Source organism: Cyclopterus lumpus, chromosome 14, assembly GCF_009769545.1.
Source record: "Cyclopterus lumpus isolate fCycLum1 chromosome 14, fCycLum1.pri, whole genome shotgun sequence".
In the NCBI taxonomy this organism is placed as follows: domain Eukaryota; kingdom Metazoa; phylum Chordata; class Actinopteri; order Perciformes; family Cyclopteridae; genus Cyclopterus; species Cyclopterus lumpus.
This window is the reverse complement of record NC_046979.1, coordinates 19134671-19152161: the sequence shown is the minus strand read 5'-3', so window position 1 is coordinate 19152161 and position 17491 is coordinate 19134671. Positions and strand designations below refer to the sequence as shown.

At 43.6% G+C, this 17491-nt stretch overlaps 2 protein-coding genes across 5 annotated transcripts; one reads left to right on the top strand and one right to left on the bottom strand.

Moving 5' to 3' along the window:
* The first annotated feature begins 2695 nt into the window (after nt 1-2695).
* rnft1 (ring finger protein, transmembrane 1) lies at nt 2696-6786 on the top strand. The gene is made up of 9 exons (XM_034549653.1): nt 2696-2890; nt 3505-3974; nt 4057-4133; nt 4221-4321; nt 4576-4729; nt 4843-5001; nt 5100-5165; nt 5244-5345; nt 5733-6786. The coding sequence occupies exons 1-9, from the start codon at nt 2865-2867 to the stop codon at nt 5865-5867; spliced, it is 1290 nt and encodes a 429-aa protein (XP_034405544.1). The 5' UTR covers nt 2696-2864; the 3' UTR covers nt 5868-6786.
* A 117-nt stretch (nt 6787-6903) lies between these two features.
* On the bottom strand, nt 6904-15893 carry rps6kb1a (ribosomal protein S6 kinase b, polypeptide 1a). 4 transcript variants are annotated; one of them, XM_034549651.1, is made up of 15 exons: nt 15487-15893; nt 14440-14483; nt 13963-14048; nt 13211-13279; nt 12481-12628; nt 12306-12363; nt 11526-11626; nt 11318-11408; nt 11123-11213; nt 10892-10999; nt 10735-10797; nt 10492-10569; nt 10290-10397; nt 9750-9862; nt 6904-9393 (listed from the first exon to the last, which is right to left on the bottom strand). In XM_034549651.1, exons 4-15 carry the CDS (start codon nt 13226-13228, stop codon nt 9162-9164), a joined length of 1209 nt encoding a protein of 402 aa, XP_034405542.1. In that variant the 5' UTR covers nt 13229-13279; nt 13963-14048; nt 14440-14483; nt 15487-15893; the 3' UTR covers nt 6904-9161. The 4 variants fall into 4 exon arrangements, with proteins under 4 accessions (XP_034405542.1, XP_034405540.1, XP_034405541.1 ...); XM_034549649.1 differs by having other exon boundaries at nt 13963-14083; nt 15487-15891; XM_034549650.1 differs by lacking the exon at nt 15487-15893 and adding an exon at nt 14567-15392 and having other exon boundaries at nt 13963-14083.
* Between the last annotated feature and the right edge of the window lie 1598 nt (nt 15894-17491).

Sequence of the window (17491 nt, the reverse complement as noted above, 5' to 3'; positions counted from 1 at the left end):
GTTGATGTTTTCTTGGTGGCTCACAAACAGTTGGAAAGTTCAGCCAATGTTTCCACCAAAATGACTTCAGTTCAATGTTGTTCTTCCTTATTTGCCCCAGAGTTTGTAACCAAGCTGCAGCCGCTGTTGTTTCTTTTTAAACTAAATATGTGTGTTCACGATTAATGATTTAATGGAAGTTACATTTATAATTTGTAAATTTATAATGTGAAATGAATTGCTTTCATTAATGACATGTATTGTTCACTGATATGATTTCCACTCTGTTACATCCAGTCCACCCTGTTATCTGAGTTTATTTTAATTTTTTTAATTAAATTAAACAAATATTAAGCATATCTTTGTGGTTACTTGCAGGTTATGAATTATTCAAAACACCAACGTGGGATTAGAAGAAGGAAGGGAAAATATCCAGCAGTGGCTCCACCTAGTGGCCTCAAACAGGAAGTACAGTAATACTCCACTATTTATTTAACAGGGTTTCCTCAGACTGAAATAAAAAACTTCCTCATACACAAATCACATACATTATAAAAATAATGTGGACATACCTGTTTAAATACTCAAATACTCTTAATGAGAGCCTTGTATTTTAGACAAAAGTTAGTTTTTTGGTCCTTTTTACTGTTTTAACATGACAATAAAGCCTGAATACAAAGCCGCTGCAGAAAGAAACAGTTTCACTGGGCAATGGCTACCTTTTTTTCATTTACATTTTTTCTCTCCTTGGCATTTTTGAGGTTTTTGTTTTTTTTAACTTCCTCAGGACAATGTTTTTAAGATGAGAGGCCGTGCAGTTCACGGACATTGAGACACTTAAACATGAGTGCCCAACAGCATCAAGGTACAGTCTTTGCCCAAAAACAACTCAGTGACATGAAACAGCTGTTGATACTGTCGCTAACTTGCCTAGTTTTTTATATATTTGGCAGCCTCATTTCAGGTCCGAACAAACCATTAAAAATGTGTGGTTGGAAACGCACTTATAGTCACAAAAGTCCCGTTAATTTATTTGTAATTTACAGTTTTACACTTGTACAGTATGTGTAGATTATCATATAAAAGTAGGAGTTTGAATATGTAAATGGGCGGGTCTGTATGTATGTATGTATGTATAATTCATAATCAAACAATTCAATCAATTGAAGCAGTGAAAATAAATTGTGTGTGATTCTCTCCATTCTTCTCATGAGTCCACCTTAATCATGTTCTACCATAATGATATGCTATGGTGTACGAATAACACTGTCATATAATTATGAGTGCTTTCAACCCCCATGTAGTTGCAACCCAGCCATCAAGAGGACATGGGAGCAAGTCAAAACTAAGCACAAGAACATTATTCAGAACGGTGAGTCAATGCAGTGCCACGGTAATGTATTGAACAGCTTGTCAGTGTCATGTCCTTCATATTTTAGCTGAAATGGTCGAGACGGGGGGAGGACCAAAGACTCCTGCTGAGGAGCTGGCACTCCAGCACAATAGGGGTAGGCCGATAATAGAGGGCATATCTGTGGGCCGCTCCTCTGGAGAGGTGGGCAGTACTGGGAGGAGGCCTTATCTCAAAGGTAGGTGCACTGCATTCTATGAGTTTCCTTCATAATTAGTCATTTGGTTAACCATCGTCACATTTTGCAGTGACTGGACCTTCAAGTCATATTTCTGAAGCCACCACCCATAGTGTTGGTCAGAGGAGAGGAGCCCAATGATGTAAGTTGATATTGCTGCATCATTGTGGAATGATTCTATACAGGGTTCATTGTGTGTGTGTGTCTTTTAAAAGCCAATTTTCCAAAGTTCCTAATTCACTAACAGTAGGCCGGTACAGACGATGACGAGATGCTGTCGGCGTTCTCCTGTGATCTTCGTGATCGGTGAAGTTGTGAAAACTAATACCCCTATCCAACCCACTCCTTGTGAGTGGTATTTGGACTACATCGAACGCTGTACAAGAGATACTTACCGTACAGAAATTGCGTACCGCCAGCTGAAAATGAGGAAGCTCCACAAGGAGATTGCATTGCTTGATCGGCAGCTGGATGTAAAGCAAAGCTTGGCCTAAAGTATTTGTGAGCTTTTGCATGAATTGGAACTGAACTGAAATTCTTATTTCTTGTGCACCTTCATTTACAGGCGGACCAATAGAATAGACCAATAGAATAGAGCCAGACCGGCTCATCCAAGTGGACTGGCTCTAGGTCATCCTCAGGATGGTCCATGATAACTGGGACCTTCTCCTTCCTGATTGTAGACACATTGTGGAGCACTGCACATGCCACAGTGATGTCACATGCCCTGTCTGGTGCCACCCGCAGCCCCCGCAGACATGTGAATCTGGCCTTCAGTTGGCCGAAGGTCATTTCAATCCGGGCTCTCGTTCGAGCAAGAGCCCCATTGAAACGGGCTTGAGGGCCTGGTGCTGGCTCTGCACCAGGGGTCATGAGGTAGGGCTTGTAGCCAAAACCCATTAGGAGTCCATCGTAGTGACCGAGTATATGATATGTACAATGTGTAACATTATAACAGTATTAGTACATATTACAGTCAAAAGTGACAGGTAGTTATAACAATGCTATGCGTGTGTTTAAATCGTGTTCATTCCCCTTAATTGTTATAATTTATTGCGTGTGATTTCAAAATGTCCCAGTAGGTGGAGCCACTGCAGCATTTTACATCCGGTGCGCCGTAAAAATCCACAGAAGAAGTTCGCGACGTCTGCTGTCGTAAACAACGTCAAGATGTCTGAACGACCAGCTTATGGTTTAGCCTAAAACACAACAGCTTAGTTTTGTTTTTCATTTACTTTTGCTTATATTTAGTTTGGCGACGGAGACATTGTGTTAGATGGAGACCAATAACTTATCATGAAACTCCGGGTGCAGAATGACAGGTGAGCTGAAGCGTTCCCCTCCGCCTGTCTGGCCTGATGACCCGTTAGCCGCGAGCTAATGCTAACGGCAGCAGTGCTCTGTGTAGGAGGCGGTGGTCTGGTCTGCCTAGCACTACTTTTTGGGTTTATTGCCTCGAAATTACTGACGTAGCCGACGTAAAGTTCAATTTAGGTCAATACGCTTTCGCTCATAGCCTGGATGAGATGTTGTGGATGGTTAATAAACTGACTGCTTGACAATTTAACTTAGTTCACCATATAATTATCCCTGTTCACACCACACAATGGCTGTCTTCATGTGTCAGCGTGACAGCTTTTAGTCTGCAAGTTATTACACAAAAAGATCCATATAGCTCTTGTAACACTGCTCCCCGCAGAGCTGTTAAAGTAACTCAACATAATCGTTTACACTATGATCACAAGGTTATCTTAGTATTGACACACTTTGTTTGCTGGGAGCCCTCTGTTACAAGATAAGAAATATGGTGATGTAGAGTCTATATCGTAGATTAACTGACGACTGCGACTGCCATTAGTAACTATTGTCCAACTTGTAAATTGATGCTGGACACTTTGTGACTACAACTTTAAAAGGTGTGTCTTTTATGTCAAAGGATTGATTCCAGAAGAGCGCTGAAACTGAGGGAGTCTCCTGCTGTAATGCAGCCTGACGCATGTGAGCGGGGCGCTCATACAGGAAACGGTTTAACCCCAACTCTGCAACCAGAACTTACCAGGACACCGGCCCCTGGTGGTGGTGCTGCTGCTGCTGCCGCCGCCAACCCAGAGAGCAATGAGGTGCGGGTGAACATGACCAGCAAGCTCGGGGAGTCCAGTGGAGGCGCATCATCCAGGAGGTCTAGAGTCAACTCCCACAGCCACTCCCATTCTCAGCCACACGGACCCAACCGGCTGCCACACCACTCGAATTCGGAGGCCGAGCTTGACCCGCCCGACTCCGATCTGGACTCCGGAGAGCCCAGCACCTCCTTGTCTGAGCTTCGCTGTCTCTTCCGCTGGCTTCAAAAGAGTCTTCCTTTCCTTGTCATTGTGTGTTTTAAACTCGTCATCCAACACGCTCTTGGTGAGTTGGAGTGCAGCGGACACCAGTGCTGCAGCTGTGAACACAAGGCATCGTATTATACGCTTTTCTTTCCATTTACCAGGTCTAGCAGTTGGGGTTGGCCTCTTCACAACTTTTCTATATGTGAATAAAAACATTCAAACTCAAGTCTTTCTTCAGGTAAGATGAGAACAGGAGAACACATTCCTTGTGCAAGTTATCGCTGTTCGATTTCCTAAACCATGTGTTTGCCTGTTTCTCCTCTAGGGCCGTCACTCAAAGCTGCAGTGTGTATGGCTGCTACTGTTCCTGATCTCTTCCACCCTCCTGCTTTACTACACCTTTCTCCCCGAGACCCTTCACTATTGGTATGAGTTAATGCATCACCTCATCTCATTGTTGTGTCTGTTAGCCACAACAATGACTGTGGCTATTTCCTGTAACCAAGGACGTGTTCTTATAATCTCAACGAGTATGTGTGTTGCGAGTAGGCAGCTGTTTATACACTGGTCATTTCTTTATACTCTGGGTGACTTTACTGCAGCTCTGTCATCCAGCAGGACTTTGATCACCTGTACAGCCGTTTAGTGAAGCGCTAACCTGATTGTCCACTTCTTTCTAGCCTCATCTTCCTCAGCCCAACCATTGAGCCGCTGGGTTTCTGGGAGGTTCTCTGGGCTGTCGGCATCACCAACTTCATAATAAAGTTCCTTTTTATGGGGATTAAGTGCCTTATTCTGCTGCTGCCATCCTCACTGGTGACATACAGAACCCAGGTGAGAGTGGGGGATTTCTCATTTGGATTGTTGAAGAAAAAAGAAAAGAATGATGTTTTGTATAGGCTGTGCAGGTTGAGTAGCTTTTATTTTGTGCGTTTAAATGTCTCCAGGGGCGGTGGGTGATGCTGAGTGAGGAGCTGGGCCAGGTCCACCAGGCCACGGCACCTGTCCCGATTTGGTTCCGCTACCTGGTCACGTACCAGGAGGTTGACGGTACCCCTGGACTCACACTGGGGGTCCTGCTGGCTTTGCTCTACCTCATACTGAAGGTGTGACGAGTCAAACTAAACAGTCATATTTCTTTGTATTATTAATGTTAAAAATATATATTTCTATTTAACATTTGTTGTGATTCTCTCCCTTTCAGCTTTTAGGGTTGTACGGACAATGGGCGTCTTTCCTGAAAACCGTGAGGATATTGGTAAAAGGCGAGGTCAGTGGTAAACAAACCTCTTTGATAAATGGTCACATTCAGTAAGCAGCTGTTTTCAACGTATTCTTTGTTTCTCAGCATACAGGCTCAGCAGCCACTAGGAGTCAGTGCAGCGAGGCTGGAGACGTCTGTCCCATCTGTCAGGGAGAGTACAGGGAGCCCCGGGTTCTGATCTGTCAGGTAAAACCAAACAAGTGTGCGCTGCAGGGCTCTGTGATCATTGTAGTTGTATTTTTAATGTGAACTGTATTGATCAGCTTGCTGTGCCGTGTGGGCATCAATAGATTTAGATCAAACTTAATCACAGCATACAGCAGTCCAGGAAATGCATTGAGCAGGAGCAGTATTACGTGAGAAAATCTCTCATATAAGTATTTGTTTTTAAATCACTTTTGTACTCCTGCAATTTAGTTTCTCTCCCCGCTCCTGTAATAATAACCCCATGTTTTCTATATCTCTGACCCGTTGTTTTCCTGAATCGGATGAACTGTAGTGCATCACTTGCGTAGATCTACTCCTGTAGGCTCCGTGCAGGACGTGCTGACTTGTTGTTTTTCCGCTGTGCAGCACATATTCTGTGACGAATGCATCGCCCTGTGGTTTAACCGGGAGAAGAGCTGCCCTCTCTGCCGCATCGTGATCACAGAGAAGGTTTACAAATGGCGGGACGGAGCCACATCTCCACACCTGCAGATTTATTGATCGATACAGGGCTTTTGGGTGCAGGGCATTGGTATAAGCTTATGTGTAATGTGATTTTCTGTTGCTTTCAACCCCCACTGACATGTTGTACACTGTTTAATGACTCATCTGAGGGCTGTGCCCCCTGCAGGCCGAGGTCAGTAAGGGCACACACATCGCACCTACTGTAGGCATTTTTATGGCTTATTTACCAGCACATCCCTACTTGTACCTACACACTCAGACAAGAGAAAGTTGATTATTGTCATGCCCTCAAGTGATTTTTGATTTTTCTATTAAATTTTTTTCCCTTTTTGTTTTAACTTTATTCACCTTCACTCTTGATATAAACGTTCCTTATTGGGCAGCAAATTGTTCTACTTTCTCAATTTCTGCTATTTGTAAATATGGCAACATCAGAGAATATATATATTTAAAAAAGTATTTTAAATATTTTTCCTCCATCACAATTGAACAAACATGCAACACACAAATCCTTTCTCATCCTGTGTTTCTGCATTTTTTTTGGAAGTGACTCATTTGTAATAATCAACGGTTGAAGAGGGCTTTCTGAATTCTGCTTTTTGAGCTTGAACAGGACTGCAAAGGCTTCGAGGAGGCCCAGTACAGGGGAACATCAGACGGCCCGGTGCTGACCTGACCTTTGGCAGCATGTCTCCACGGCAGGCTAAAGTAGAACCTTGTGATGGATAAAGTTTGGCTTTTGGATCCCATTTCTTTTCATCGTCTGATAAAAAGGACGCAACTGAGCGTGGGAGACTAATTCTCACACATTATTTTTCTAGAGGCGACGCAGCCTTGTTTTTGTAAATACCAAAGACTGGGAGAAACATCTATTTTATTATGGACAAAATCATTTCACTGTTATTTTTATCCATTTAGATGTATAAACTATCTGAATAAAACTCTACCATTTGAATGTTTGGGATTCTTCTTATCTAACAAACTGAGGATCAATTATTTGCTGAGTAGCTAAACCTTTAAGCGACAATCGAGGTTTAGGAGATCCTGATGTCCTGAGATAACCTGACAACAGTTCAAATGAACATATGTTGTCACATTGCAATATTTTTTATTTTGACTCCATCATATACATGATGCATAACATTCCCCATCTGAAAGGGCAGATCTAGGGGGTAACAGAGCAACAGGAATACTGTTATTCAACACACTTCAGTCAGAGGTGATGCTTGTTAAGATGGTTGTCAAACAACTCGGTGTGGAAGATACTTCACTGAACAGGAGAACAGTATCGACCCCGACCGACCGACCGCGGAGCAAAGAAATTAGCATCAGTCACCCCCCGAAATCACTGCCCCTGCTTTAAGCACCGCAAAATACAAACTGAAGTTCAAGTCTAAGATATTAAAATATTTTTCTGACAGTCCCCCTTCAATATGATACCAAGCCAGACAATAAATACTTTAAGTCATTTAGGTAATCGTCCTCAATGTTTGGGATTAAGAAAAAGAAAAAGTTGCATCTGAGAATGCCTAAGACATGTTCTGTTGAAATAAAAATCATACTGTACATGCTTATTGTTATGGGAAAATAAGTCTCAAATGACAATGCCAAATCAAATGAAAACCCACTCTGCTGCTTGACCTAAATAATACTACATAATAAATACATAGTTTGCATAGTGTGAACAATACAGTGGAAACACATTGGCACTTGAAATAAATATTGGAACAAATTAACAAAACGGAGTATAAAGTGGAGCGACTGGTCTTAATCACAATTGTTGTCCCGGAATGGTAGAAGAAGAAAATCAAGACGGACACGGAGCTACACACCATGGAAGGATAAACTGGCTCTGCGGGCATCATTGTGGGAAACAGTCAGTTTGAGCAGATATGACAGTATGACCTAAACGTGTTTGACCGTTGAATATGACAGTATGACCTAAAACGTGTTTGACTGTTGAATATGACAGTATGACCTAAAACGTGTTTGACCGTTGAATATGACAGTATGACCTAAAACGTGTTTGACCGTTGAACCTTGGGGTTCTTGAATCAACCCAGCGACACTTCGATGGCCGATGTCCAGGGTTTGTTTTCTTCCCACCAAACAAAAAAATGATTTGGTTGTTTGGTCAATTCCTTCCACTCTTAAGTGTTTGGATAACGAGAAACATCAGGGGGCCGTTCAAACTGAAGCTCACTCTCAGCTATCATATTCAAGAGGATTTGAATGGCTTCACTCCAGAGGCTCATAAAGCAACAAGTCCTACATCTCAGCCCAAACCGGGTTTCACCCCGACCGCCAGAGCCCAGGTGCTGTGAATGCACGAAAAGCATACACGAAGACATGAACACCGACTGAACCGAGGCGGTGACATCAGTGTGGCGGTGCGTCCTTTGGGTCGGCCCGTCGACGTGACAGAGCCAATGAGACTGCATGAATAGACGAGCTAAACAAAATAATGCTGCAGGGGTCATTAGAGCCAAGCAGCGCAGGAGATTTACGGAAAAGAAAGAAAAGAAAAAAGGCCTACAGTCAGTTTACATTCAACAGAAAGAAACTGAACATGGCTTCTGGGCAGGCCTCCAGACTAAGTGAAGCAGTGTTAGCCAATTGTATTGATTGTGGTGCTTTTTGTGATGTTTCAGCTGAAGTTTGACTTCGGTCTTTTTATAGCTGCTTTTCCGTAACTCGCGCTCCACCTACTCCTGACCACACGCTCCAGTGACAAAGGCAATTTGATTGTTTTCCTCAAACATGAAGGAACACTGTATTCATCGTGGAATTGTTATCCAGTAAATCTACCTACTGCTAATCTACCTAGTGCAACCTGCAAGTTCTCACAAGATGATTGCTCAACAAAGAAAAAGGCCATGTTGAGGGTGAAATAAAAGCCCCGTAACCAAATTCTCTCACTGTGACATAGGCAATGAGCCACTAACATTAGAATTAACATTCACCAGACTTGGGGATAAAAGAGCACCAGTAAATCATATGATAAAGCCAGTAGAGTACACCAAACAACAAGCGAGGACACTTTCGTGGAAGAGCACCTCTCACACACACACACACACACACACACACACACACAACTTCCCCCGACTCTTATCTGCTGTACTTCACTGCTGATTATCCGCTTCAGCCCGAGGTGGCAAAGCTGAGTCAGGAGGGACGGGAAGGCGCTGCTGGAAGAGCTGGTGATCGGCACTGACAGTGTCAGTCAATTCGAAAAAAATATTCTACAAGTCTCTTTGAAAGCAGAAAAAACAAAAAAGGAAGAAGACGAGGAATTCGAAGAGTCCTAATGTTCGTGGGGCGAGCAGAGCGTCATAGGTTCATCCGTAGATGCTCTGGCCGCTTGGAGTTCATGGGGTAGGCCTGCTTTTTGTAGGGTCCCGCATTGATGCCTGAAGGGTGCCTGATGGGGAGCGGCGCAGAGGCCTCAGAGCCACCGCCGCTTGTGTCCATTTGCTCCACCGATGACACCTCCATAGATGGCTGCACTGTGCGGCCAGTGGGTCCCCGGGGCCAGCAGTCCCCTCCTACAAACTTCAGCGGACTGTGGAAATAATAAATGGATATTTGAGACACTATTGTCTGCGAGGCACCAGCCCGTATTTTTAGAAGATCACAGAGCAAATCACGCGTGTCTGTTCAGTGACAACACATACCTACAGACAATCTGAAGCTTATCAATTTTCTTTATCTGTGTTCTCTTTTTATCTCAAATTCAACTCAAGATTAACACCACTGACCCCGACTCGGAAAGGCAGGACGTGTGCCGTCGGAAAGGAGCTTTGTTTAGGTCCAGAGATTTACATTTACATTTCACACGGTTACATTTTACAAGGTCTGAACTATGTGGAAGAATACAACAGATGGACTTGGAATGAGACAACAAAGACTTGCTGTTACCTCACAGGTGTTCTGGGGCTTCCTGGGAACTTCCGTGGTGAGCGCACCTTTGGCTCGAAAGGGAACTTCTCCTTGACGTTTTCCAGCACAGATGGGGCTACATATGTGAAACCCTGGGGGAGGGGTGGCAAAAACAGAGAGAGGTCTGAGTCCTCCTCTTCAAAAGACCATCTTTCCCAAAACAACCCGCAGCTGATGATGAGCAATAAAACCCTGAGTAAACCATATCATGCAATGTGGTGGAACAGTGAGAGAAGCTTCCAGGAAAGCCAACAGGACTACACCAGATGGGATGCATTAAAAGACCTACCAAGTAAATAAAGACATTGGGTCCAGAGCTGGCCTCTGTTTGTATGTCTGTTTGCAGACAACACAGAAATAGCAAAGTGCAAGAGTAAACGTTGCTTTAGATGCTCAATCCCAAATCTGCTTTGATAGAATTTGTTATCAAGTTGTGAACAATCTGGAAACTCTAGAAAGTGAGACAGGGAGACAGAAAAGGCCCACTGTTTGCTGGGAGGTAGAGCGCCATTGACCCACCAGGAAGGCTTGATTGGCACTCTCGCTGAGCGTGGAGTCGTCAGGGCTGTCCACTGGAGTCTGGCTGGTGAACTTGGAGTCAAACTGGCTGACGTCATCAGCCGATTGCTGACAAAACAAATAGCAAGGCAGGTAATCATCTAGCAGGGACAGAATACTGGCCCCGGACGATGTTGCTGCTTAAAAAGAAATGCAAACTTACCAGGTATGGTTTGAATGGAGGCTCTACTTTGCGAGCGAGGAGGTCATCCCAATTTATATGACGGAAGAATGGGTGGGCCTTGGAAATACAATGACGGCAGCAGGGATTTTATTATGTTATGACTACTACAAGGTTTTCCAACAAGCGCTCTCATTTTCCGAGCTATTGTATCGAGACCCAGATCAATACGTTAACACACTGCATACATGCTGTTGCGACGCTACTTTCGGCGGATGGATTTACCTGGATCTCGGCAGCATCTCCTGGTCCGGCCCCGAGACGCAACGAAGCGTTTCGTTTCAGCAGCTGAGAGAGAAAGCTCTGAGACTCACTTTTCTTGTTCAAGGAGTGAAGAATGAGAGTCCAGTAAAGCACGAGGCAGAAGGCCAACTTCACTCACCTTTTTCAGGAGGTCCCTGGCTTCTTGCGTGAGGTAAGGCGGAAGGCTGAGTTTGCATTTCAAGATTTTGTCAATCGTCTTCTTTCGGTTTTCTCCGGTAAACGGGGGCTATGAAAAAGTAGCAGGACCGAAACAACAGTTGGCAACAGGGGCAAATGCTTCCTACGTGAAATGACTACAGTTGTACTTCCTCTAGCAATGAGACTATGGGGTTGATTAGTGTGCACTTACTGCTCCTGTCAGCATGTCATACATGAGCGCTCCCAAACTCCACCAGTCCACTGCTCGGTTATGTCCACTCCTCATCAGGATCTCCGGAGCCCTGAGGAAGGAGAAGGGAATGACCACGACGATACAGCAGATACACCAGACTGGGAAGGAAGTGTGCCCGAATGTGCATCCTTATGAGATCATGCATGGACATACATGTATTCAATAGTGCCACAGAAAGTGTGGGTGACCGTTCCGTCGTGGATGGACTCTTTGCAAAGACCGAAGTCGGTCAGCTTCACGTGTCCTAGAAGGAAAAGGGACCAAAGTGAGAACATGAGGAAAAACCTACCCAGTAGAAATAATTGTTTTTTTCCCCCCATAACATTCCCTTTCTTGTGAGGGACCCTTCAGGTTTGCGTACCGTTGTCGTTGAGCATGATGTTCTCAGGCTTCAGGTCCCTATAGATGATGCCTTTCTGGTGCAGGTGACCCAGCGCCATCGAAATCTCGGCCAGGTAGAAACTGTCAACAGACGCGGGTCACACTTTCAGCAAACCTTCGCTGACATCAAGGGAATCCGTTTCTGATTATCTAGGTCTGTGAATGTCCCGCTCAGTGATCTGCAGTTATTCTCAATGTCATTGAGGTTATTCTGGGATTATCAAACCCCCCCCGCCCCCTATTGGCTCATGTAATCAACACTTTCATCTACAGGCTGTGTTTATTTATAAAACAGGTCAGCAGATACTGCAAGCGTTTTGTCCACGTTCCAAAGTGACTGCCTCAGAGGCAGTGTCACATATCTGCCTGTTTTTTATAAAACGGATGCTCCACTTAGAATCCCCAAAACGAGTTTGCTAGCATCAGTCTGACCGAGACAACGGCTCACGCTGGCACCGAGACCTTATCTGGCCCGTACATCACGAGTCAGCAATAAAAGACCGTGCAGAGACTACGGGCAACGCTGGCTGTTGGTTAAGATGCCCATACGGTTGCCATCTGGAAATGGGTTTATATTGTAAACAATATGGGGACAAACGCAGTGAGTGGAAAGTGGGCTGAAATGATTCAACAAGATTTAGATTCGACTTGTTTATTTAGTTTCTCAGGACACGAACAGAAACGCTGTAAATTAGTCAGCTCATGGCAATAGTTATCCCAGATGGTTACGGCTTTCCTGGTGACAGACCGGCTAACTCACCAGGCTGTGTCCTCCATGAAGATGCCCTCTCTTTCCAGTTGCATAAACAGCTCCCCACCTGCAGGATAGATCCAACACTCAATTTTCCATGCTCGTAAAATGTTAAAAAAACATGCGAGTGTATGTACGGGGTGTGAGCTGTACTGCTTGTTTGATCGGGCCGAGCGATGCTCACCGCTCAGATACTCCAGGATGAGGTATAACTTTCCCCCGGTCTGGAAGGCATAGATGAGGTCCACAATGAAAGGGTGCTTCACCTCCTCTAGAATGTTCCTCTCTGCTTTGGTGTGAGCTGTGTCCTTTGCATTACGCACAATCATGGCCTGGCAGGGGACAGAGCGGCAGGCAGCGAGTCAGGCTGTGAAACTGTTCATAACAACTTTGACCCCATTAGCTTGTGTCAAAGCTTCGACATCAGCTGCAGAAACAAAGCAATTATCACACACCAGGTTGGTAGCCACAGTCAAGTCTCATGGAGCCAATAAACACAGTCATTATCCGAAGAAAACCTCAAACTTCGGGGAATATGAGCTGGCTTTTCGAGCAAAGTCTGGAATCGGCTCTGTGTCAGCTGCAGAGAGGAGGTCGAGCTGAACAGAACCAGCAGAGCTGGAGCTCCATGGGAAACAGCCTCCACCAGAGAAGGCCCAGTGACATACAGGCGACTGGGAGTATCTAATGTGCTCATTGCTCATAGATGTACGCCACTTGTCTTTGTTTCCATGTGGATTAAATGATGCAGACACCATTCCTCTAACGGAGCACTACACTACTCTCTATAGGGGGCAGTTAGGCTCACCTTTAATTGATGGACAATGAACGCAATTGAGTTGCTCTCTAAAATTAATGAGATTATTCTCACTGACTTAAAAAAGAAATTCAGCTAAACTGGCCCATTCACTCACCTTCTTCAAAACTTTCATGGCGAATATCTTCCCGGAGGTGGAACCTGATACCTTCCGAACCTGAAACACCTGTATAAATTGCACATCATATCAAGCAGAATCCATAAACATTTCCACAGGTATCTGCAGCTTGTATCTTTACCAAGTTAGATTTAAGACATTATTAAATACCACATAGATAACAATCTATATCATATCAAATGTTTTCTGTACATCCCAGCAGTTCATAATTTCTGCTGATAAAACTAGTTTAACTGATGTGACAAGGACCTGGATAAGCAGCAACAAAGGATTGGATATATTAACATTATAGAAACCAAAACTGAACCAAAAAGTTGAGCACCCTCCTGCCTACAGCTGGAAGGTATCATGTAATGTGTTACAAATCCTTTAATGAGAAAACTGAATTTAATTCAAGACCTACAGGTAAACTGGCACTTTGTCATGGGGGTATATATATATATATATATATATATATGTAATAAGAATATATTACATTTCATTACATTTAGCTGACGCTTTTATCCAAAGCGACTTACATGTTACATTCATACACCGTAGACACAGCTACAGGGAGCAATTCAGGGTTAAGTGTCATGCTCAAGGACACATCGAGTAGGGCGGGGATTGAAAGAAGGACCTGCTAACCACTGACCCACAGTCGCCCAATATATGTATCCAACCTTCAAATTTCAAGTCATGTTACATCATAATTCATCAAATTCACACGTTTTTCCAAAGAGATGCCTCACCTTTCCATAGCCACCTTTTCCCAGGACTTTCAGCAGCTCAAAGCATTCAGGCCTGATCTGCTCTGTTCCCTTGTTGACGCTGTTCTCTGAAATTTCAAACTTCTCACAGTCATCCATGTTACTGGCAAAACAAAAAAAGTAAAAGAAAATCACATTTAAAACAATCACTTAACATTGCGTTTACAATTTCAAAGACACAGCAGTATTATTAATAATATATATATATATATATCAATGTGAGAATATATATATATTCATCAATGTGAGAAATTAAAGTTTAGTTTTCCCCTTTATGTTGTCACCCAATAAGCTTTTGTTAGTACTTGTACTGTAAAAACATCAACATGGAAGCCGTCAAAGCACTAGAGGATATCCACGACTGCTAGAGGACAGCTCAGTCATCCAGGTGGACATGTTAGGACTGTGTTGCCCCTTCAGGGAGCCAGTGAACTGGTGGTATGGTTCTGTTGTACTTACAAGTCAAAGCCACTGCACTGGTCCATGGACTCACTGAGCTGGCCCTGGAAACAAGAGGCACGGGGTTACTCACCCACAACCCGAGCTTACCTGTAGATCATATTGTGGACGGTACATTGCGTTTTACTTTTAGTGTTCATGATTTCCTTCCCCACTACTTGAGCCTAGCGTCAGTGTATTCGCTTTAAATTAACGGGTAACGTTACGACTGACCGGGCTGGTTAAGTAGACACACGTTTACCAGCAAAACGCTCGCGTGTGTGGATGTGGTCGCTACCGGCTAACGAGTCATTGGTAGTAACGCTATCTGATGAGAAACTCCTAAGTTCACGTTTAGTGAACGCTATCAAACAGTGTGTTCATGTTGGTTACACAGTCCGGCTAGCATTGGTAGGGTGTCAGCCTGTTGCTGCTGCGAGCACATTTATATCCACTTATTTGCATGTTTAATGTGAGTTAGTGGAAGAACCACCAATCGTCCCACACTGTCCCGTAACGTCTCTACAGCAGACTAAAGCCGATGCAGCAGTCAGACCGCTGACTCCATTGTCGGACGTGTATCATTAGTGAGTGACGCCCGGTGAAATGTAACGCGGCGTTATAGGTCACTTATTTTCCGTTTGTATTCGGCTTGCGTTATTTCTGGCGTCGTTATCCATTTCCCCCGTCGACAACACATTGCTGCCATAGCGACGTCCGTGCCCCTCGCCGGGTAACGTCATGTGCGTCTCGAGCGGGTGGTTTCCTGAACACATGCCGTGAAACACCAACTTGTCCGCCGTCAACACTTCTTAATTACGCGGCTGTACCGAACCGAGACGGGGTGAAACTGAACTGTGCTCGCACGACATTTTAAATGCAGGGAACTGCAACCAGGTCTCTACTAAACACCGTGTAACGGGGACTGCTCAATCCCGAGGGAAAGGGGTGAATGAGGACATGTCCGTTAACGGATACCTGCCTGGCCAGTGGCGCTAGCACCGCAGGCCTCGACGTGCTAACCGGCTAACAGCAGCGGCATTAGCCTCAACGTTAACGTTAACTCACCCCGTCCTCGAGGTCGTCGTCAGAGACATTCTCATCCGGTTGATCCAAATCGATGTCGAACACCCCGGCCATGATCACGCCACTTCGCTTGGTGTTTAGTCAGAAAACGCAGTCCCGCTCCCCCGCCTCATGGGAGAACCATCCCCGTAACAACCGGCTACAGCGGAAAGCATGGGCTAGCCTCTAGCTAACGAAACACGACGGGCAGCGGAGGAGCCTCTAGTGTCGGCCACCGGCACTACTCGGCCCGGGCGGGCTCGGAGACTAACTAGAGGAGAAGTGTCAACTAATGACCGAGGCCTTAACCTCACTCATAAGATACATAAGACACATTGTTCCACAGCAAGTCGAGTGAATTGCAACACTTTGCTCAGTGGTGGAACACAACCACGGAGGGTGACTCACTTAAAGTACTTCAGTAAGAATGTGAGGTACTTCTACTTCGACTTGAGTATTTTCTGACACCTTCTGAAATATTGTAATTTTGACGTCACCATAATTATTTTAAAAACGTTATTTTACTAATTCAAATTGGTTTGTATTCAAGACAAACAAAGAGGTTTTTAAATATGTGTTTTTCTTATTTATTCATATTCCCAACATTATGTGGAAGTAGGCTACAGCTGAAACGATTAGTCGATTCGTTCCTGCATTTGTCACTATTTTCAAATTGTTTCTAAGCCAAAGAATCAATAAAGAAAATAAGCAGCAGATCAATCCATAATAAAAAAGATGATCATTAGTTGTAGTCCTACTACACAAAATAGTTTTAAAATAGCCCCACCTCAACCAACTACAAGAACAAAGTCTTGCTATTACAATAATGCATAGTCACAGGGACCATTTTTCTGTTCATCTACATACTTTTACTCAAGTCATATTTCCAATGCAGCACTTTTATTTATAACAGAGTATTTTTTTAACAGTGTGGTAATTAACTAAAGGATTTGAATACTTCCTCCACCACTGGCATTAGCATAGTGTTGACCCGTAAGCCGTTTGCATACCCATATTAAACAGAGTGTATCTCCTCTACCACAAGGGCTATTTGAATAATTTTGGTTCTAATAAAAAGGAAACACTTGTGAGAACACTTCAGATGTGTAAATATCACCCTATATGTTACTCGTTAAGATTAAATGAAGATGGCACACAGCATACATTTCAAAATTACAGGTATGCCTTGTAAAAACGCACTTTATTATTACTATTATTATGATTATCTATTTAGAATTATGCAGCTGAAAGGTGTACACTTCCTCAAAATCATAGCACAATATAAGAACAGTATATCTGCAAAGTTTGACTTAGAAAAAGTGAAGCAGAACAAAATTAGGGCGTTGTTAGTAAAGACAGTTTAGTCGAGGTCTCCAAAATGGGCATTTGGGCACATGGTCACCATCTGGGCCACTTGAGTTTTCTCATGTACCAGACTATATATCTCACTTATATTACGAATGGGGTTCAAGACATGCAAATACAGCATTCAAAAAAAAGTTATTCATGTTTTATTATTTGTTTATTTTTTCTTATTTTAGTATTGTGTGAGTTGTGTTTGGAGCATTTGTAAACAGCTTACTAATTATTGTAGCTCATGTCGTGCTGTTTAATTTGATGTGAAACATATTCAAACAGTTTCAAACACATTACTTTGTGATGTCAGAAAGTAATCCTGTGGGACATCGTTTATGTTGGTTTCAGCATCACACATATACATACATACACTTGGAAAATTGTGCAACGTTAAATCTGGAATAAAACTACTTTATAATTATTTGGAGGTGAGGACATCCTACCTGTTCATTCTTTGAAAATATTTTACCAGTTATCACTGGAACTAGCAAGAACTACCGCAGCAACGTAACTATGGTATTTGTTTGTTAGAATTAAATATATTAATGTTGATAGCAAGAATCTTCATAACTGGTCACATTGGTTCATACAGATGTTTTGCAGCTGAATTGATTAATTGGACATTTTGACATTTCGCAGTAAGAAAGGCACA

Coding starts and splice junctions, on each gene's coding strand:
- rps6kb1a (XM_034549649.1), bottom strand. CDS start 15,558: ATGGCCGGGGTGTTCGACATCGATTTGGATCAACCGGATGAGAATGTC. Junction 11,409..11,525: donor CATCATGCTCAACGACAACG/GTACGCAAACCT, acceptor TTTTCCTTCTAG/GACACGTGAAGCTGACCGAC. Junction 9,394..9,749: donor AGCCCCAGAACACCTGTGAG/GTAACAGCAAGT, acceptor TTATTTCCACAG/TCCGCTGAAGTTTGTAGGAG.
- rnft1 (XM_034549653.1), top strand. CDS start 2,865: ATGAAACTCCGGGTGCAGAATGACAG. Junction 4,134..4,220: donor AAACTCAAGTCTTTCTTCAG/GTAAGATGAGAA, acceptor TTTCTCCTCTAG/GGCCGTCACTCAAAGCTGCA. Junction 4,322..4,575: donor CCCGAGACCCTTCACTATTG/GTATGAGTTAAT, acceptor ACTTCTTTCTAG/CCTCATCTTCCTCAGCCCAA.